This window comes from Pararge aegeria, chromosome 10 (assembly GCF_905163445.1).
Source record: "Pararge aegeria chromosome 10, ilParAegt1.1, whole genome shotgun sequence".
Lineage (NCBI taxonomy): Eukaryota > Metazoa > Arthropoda > Insecta > Lepidoptera > Nymphalidae > Pararge > Pararge aegeria.
This window is the reverse complement of record NC_053189.1, coordinates 16075299-16081031: the sequence shown is the minus strand read 5'-3', so window position 1 is coordinate 16081031 and position 5733 is coordinate 16075299. Positions and strand designations below refer to the sequence as shown.

Below are 5733 nucleotides of genomic sequence, written 5' to 3'. Positions count from 1 at the left end.
AATTTAGTTCACTTATGATTTGACAGTTGACACAGACTAACAAGTTAACTAAGAACACAGCTCGTACAGCCGTCCAAAGAGCTTAATATTAAAGCCTGAAGGCTCACTAACAGAGGTCAGAGAGTAGGCCTAAGAGCGACCCTAACTAAATACAAGCACTATGTCGCAACGTCGCGACGTACGACGCGCCACCCGTCGCCACCCTTGCCGTTATCGATAAAACCCTTGTGTTCCACCCGACAATAAAATAAAAAATTTAATTAGTTAACTAACATATTTAGTTATAAATTAACCCGGCAAATAGCAGCATATTCTAGCCATGACGTAATGTTTGCAATTTTTTATCTGCTTTGGCCAATTGGCATAGGGTGGGCCTAAGCAAGGCGGCATTTTTAAAACCATTACAAAATAATTTTGACTTTCATTAAAAAAAGTGCATTCTTTTTTATGGAATTCAAGTAGAAGTTTTATATCATTTGATAGTTCATGCATATTGTGCCGATGGCCTTAATCTGTTGCCATTGCAAGCTTTTTGGGCAGAATATTAAAAGTTAAAATTGTTTCGATCTCATACGAAATGGAAACAATTAATAAAAAACGAAAAAAAAGGAAAACACGACGATGTCTCGATGAATTAAGAAAGAAAACACACCAAACAAATGATGTCTGTAGCATTAATAAAAATATTGCCAAACCACACAAAAATAAATCAAACTGCGTAAAAAATAATTATATTACGAATAACCGGCTAACTTTATTAAATAAGGCGGTCAGATCGGAAACTATAACAAGATTACAGCTCAGTGAGTTAGAAGGGAAAAAGTTAACATCAAATAAGGATAGAGAAACTATTATTTCTAACTTACGTGTAAACGTTGTTTCTAATGGACAACATAAAAGTAATAAAATATTATTAGGAAAGCGCGATACACACATTTCAGAAGATAACAGTGAAATACTTTCACCCAAAATAAACAATAATGAAGTCAGCAGTGAAATAGATACACCTAAAAGTGTTGTATTGTTTAGTCCAGACAGTCAAAATGGTCAAGCAATAAATACTCAGTTGGACAGTCAACTTGAAATATCTTTAATATCCAGTTCAACACCTTCCACGATAAATACAAATTATAAATCAGACACCAATGATGATGTTATGGACATTATAGAGCTGTTCATTGAACAAGACTATCCTCAATTTCTAAAAATAGTAGATTCTAATGTTATGAAAACTAAAGCGGAACTTACAAAACTTTGTTTAGAAAATGAGTCTAAGTCAGAGGTTAATGAAGATACATTAAGTACAGAGGAATATTTATCACCTGATGTTCCAACGATACAAAAGACAAGAGATTATATTGACTATTCATTGTCTCAATGTTCAGATTCGATAACAAGTGGAATAAATGAACCTAGCCCAACTGAAAGCAATTCTTCATTCTCAATACACATACCATCTGCCTCCTCTATGGCTTCTGCTGTTTTTGATACTCCAGAGTACTCTTATTATCCACATAGATTAAATTAAAACATTTGGTTTGGTAATAAAACATATTTAAGTTTATTTCAACTATTCTATATTCACAATAACTGTTTTAACAAGAGATTAAATATATTTGATCAACCATACTCTCTAAGAATCTAAGTTCTGACTGCAATAAAAGTAATGTGACTTTATTTAAGAGCACCAAGTCAATTTGGTTGTACAGAAGACCTATCCTAAAAAGGTTTTTAGGGGGATTAGGAGAATTTAAATAGTAATAAGCCTGGCTTATATACTGGCCTCAACAGTTTGATAGTATGTTCGGAACTAACAGTCTTTGTTAATGCCAGGCAGCCCATTTATTAAATGTGAGAGTTCTTTAGGACAAACTCTTCTAAGTTATTTTTTTTTTATCTAATTTACGATTGTCAGCTATTGATTCGTACATTTCAAATAAAATGGCAGACATTATATTCAACAACCTTTGTATTAGAATGATCATCCTATTTAAAATAATACATTAGCAAAAGTACAGCATTACTTGTAGAGTTAAGTTGAGGAGTTTCTGTACAACCAAATTGGCGTTATTGGTATGTTATCATCAATATACATAACCCTCACTTGGATAACACTTTTCGAAGCATTTGGATATATCTCAGTCACAAATTATTCTGATACTTTGCGAGTATAGCTGGTTTTACATACATCTGTTCAGTAAGATTAATTATATTCATATTAATTGAATATTTTCTAACTCAGTAATCAAATCCACATGCTTAAAGGAGTCTGGTGTTTTAGTAAATGATTGTAGCAATTTATATTTGTTTTCGTCTTTACCATTGTAATACATTTGAAATTGATTCGCCAGGCACTGGGCTTCTTTGCCAGTCAGTACATTCTGAAAAGAATTGTCAAATATTATTAATTTTGGGGAATTTCTTCAAAGATATGTGTAAAAAGTAAAATTATACTATAAGAACAACATCATCATGTTATCTACCCATTGCTGGTCTCGTCCAGGGCATGGGTCTGCAAACCCACACTGAAGGAGAAGGGCGGCGGCGGCCTTATCACTATAAGTGATAAGGCCGCCTTTGTTACACAAATTTAATTGTACCTTTGTTGTTTTTGTCTCTTTTATTTTATTTTTTCTTGTGTGCAATAAAGTATTTTTGATTGATTGATTGATTGAGAAGGGTGAAGCTGTAGTCTGTCACTCTGCCCCAGTGCAGATTGGTGGACTTAGGGATATTTTAATTGTTTAAAACACACAATTATTTAGAAAAGCTAAAAGTGCATGCATCAAACTCAGCCCCCAAAAGTGAAGCTAAAGCCTCATTTACCAGGCTATCACTGCTTGATTATACTATATAATATACTAAAAATAAAGTATGATTATATTCATAATCATACCTTTTTTGTTGCACTACAAGTTAGCCCTTGTCTGCAATCTCACCTGGTGGTAAGTGGAGATGTAGATGGTGTCTGAGATGGTAGCGACTAACTTTTTAGGGAGTATGGTAGTCACACTCTATGTACTATCACTAAATAACTTAGCGGCACGTCTTTGTCGGTAGAGTGGTAACTAGCCACGGGTAAAGCCTCCCACCAGACCAGACCAGAGTTAATTAAGAAATTATGAATTCCCAAAATGCCCCTACCGGGAATTGAACCCGAGACCTCCTACTTAAATTCGGAGGTCAGATAATTTTTGGTAATTCAGTGGTATTTACCTTATCATAGTCTCCGCGCATTAAAACTATGCCCTTATCGCTCAGTTCTGTATAATGCACCATGGTTAAGCATTCAGGTGCATTCTCGTGATGAACCTGTAAAATAATCATTTTAGTCATCTTATCTGTTAAAATAATAAAAAGAAGTATTATAATTTTCAATTTTTTAAAAAGTGTGTATCCTTCCCTCCTCTATTGATTGGTATTTGTGTGTACCTCATGTGAAATTGGATCATTTTGTTGTCCGTTTGTCTTTCCGGACAAGGATCTTTTTCTCAGAAACAGCTTTTGTTCATACTGTAGTAAAAAATTAAAGTTTGACAAAATACAAAGAAACTAGTCCAAATCACTGACTTGATTATTTCACTTTTAGAGTAAGTTCTCTACTTTACAATGATGTAACATTCCTATAGACAGCTTAGAAAAAGCAAAAACAAATATAAATCTTGTAAAATCTTAAGTTATTTATACCTGATATGCAAGTAGTGGTGTAAAATGAACTGCATGTCCATAACTCTGGCACATAATATATTCATATCCCTCAGATCTAGGCAATGGGAACAAGAATGTTGGATATTGCTTCATATTCTGTTGAATTTGGCTGTAAACATCTTTTGGAATGGTTGCAGATAAGACTTCCTTATTTTTATGGTACTCCTCCCATATAATTTGTACCTGGAAAGAGAATCATCAAAGCGGTTAAAATATATGGATCCAATATATACATATGTTTGAAACCTGGAGTTCCTATTCTAAAGTAGTACATTATGATTTATCTGCTTTAACATCTTCTTAAATGTTCTATATATAAAATAACAAACAAATAAATTAATTAACCTACTTCAATGTCCCTGCAACTCAAAACACTTCTTTTACAAAATTTTTATTTTTTCATTAAGAATTAAACACACTTGAACTATGACATTTGAGGATTTTCCATGATCTCAGAATGGGTCTCAGATCTCGGAACAGATCCTACCTTTTTTTTTTATTGTAATAATTGTGGGATGCAGATGACCCACCTGATGGTAAGAGGAAAACCATTGCTTATAAACAGAGCAACACTTACAGGGCATACTCCAAGATGACACCCTGTTTTCATCAATTTAAGTTGCACTACAAAAACCACAATTTCCAATGAAATAAGAATTTAAACAATTCCAGGACATATTATCCTGCCACCCCGCACTGCAGCATTTTTGTGGTCCTAATCTCCATAACCTCTCCAATAGAAACCTATGTTCTGAAAATAATCTGACTATTAGTTCATCATTACCTCAGTTGCATCTTTGTCTTTTACTAGATCCACTTTGAATATATCAGATAGCTTTTTTTCTTCTGCAGTCACATCATTTTTAAGTTCACCTTTCGGATTAAGGACTGATGAAAATTGTCTGCAAAACCAAATAAATATTACTTTATGGATTAAAAATAGGTTATAGTTTTTTGTTCATTCATTTTATGAAATTTATTCACAGAATTGATTAAAAAAGCCAGATTTTTTCAATATATTTGGCAATATTCTATATTTTTAGTCTCAAGCTCAAACATTGTATAGCCTTTCAACCTAGCCTTCTCACAGGCCTTCTCCTTCTTTGACTTCTTTTAAGTTGATTTATATTTATTTACTGCATTTTACTGTGATCTATTAGTGTTAGGTCCCACAGGGCCTGTCTAAACATGCACTTTGCAAAGGAATATTGAATACTTATAAGTAGTGTCCCTAAAATGGGTCCCTTACTTCAAAGCAACAGCCTGGTTTTGAAAATTTGAATTATGAAAGACAGAACAGACAAATTAATAATATAATCCAAAAACTTGTGTTATTTATATAAATTAATTTCGAAAAGACCTTACCTCGTATCAACAGATGCAAATTTTTTTTTACTTTCTATATTTTTGTTTTTTTGCTGTTCTTCTACTTTTCTAAGAAACTCTTCTGGGGATGTCTTTTGCAAGGTAGCGATACGCTCGGCGTACTTTTCATAGTAGGGATTCTTTTGTAGATTTTCTAATGCTTCCTCTGATCTGCTAGATGTAGTCATAATTGTTCGAAGAGAAGTATATTTAGGGTATTTTATGGATGTACTAATGAGATGCTTCAAACCGATTGCCATCCCAAATATAAGGATAATTGCAAAGACACTCAGAAATTAGATAACGTTTATTTACATAAATCAGAATAACATTAGGTTGAAAATCACGTAACAGGTAATTTTTAGGTTATGTTTACCACCTATAACTTTTTTTTTTATTCTATCCCATAGAATAAAAAAGTCTCCTGTCATTTCCAAGATGTGTGGTGGTAAATGTTGATACAATCGATTTACAAGTAATCGATAATTAGAAATAGCATAGTTTAATCGATAGTATGAAATATAATTTGTATGAAGTGGTAAAGTTTTTTTACCTACACAATTCACTATTTGCAGCAGATTTAAACCAAACACTTTAATAATTTGAAAAGTTCACATGACTCACTATTGTCATTAGATAGGTTAAAATAATTATTTCTGC

The 5733-nt window shown here is 32.8% G+C and overlaps 1 protein-coding gene across 1 annotated transcript; it reads right to left on the bottom strand.

Annotated features, from left to right (window-relative positions):
• Window positions 1-1544: 1544 nt before the first annotated feature.
• On the bottom strand, window positions 1545-5476 carry LOC120627083 (ATP synthase mitochondrial F1 complex assembly factor 1). Its single transcript, XM_039894929.1, has 5 exons — window positions 5074-5476; window positions 4493-4610; window positions 3688-3891; window positions 3217-3312; window positions 1545-2381 (listed from the first exon to the last, which is right to left on the bottom strand). The coding sequence occupies exons 1-5, from the start codon at window positions 5331-5333 to the stop codon at window positions 2214-2216; spliced, it is 846 nt and encodes a 281-aa protein (XP_039750863.1). The 5' UTR covers window positions 5334-5476; the 3' UTR covers window positions 1545-2213.
• Between the last annotated feature and the right edge of the window lie 257 nt (window positions 5477-5733).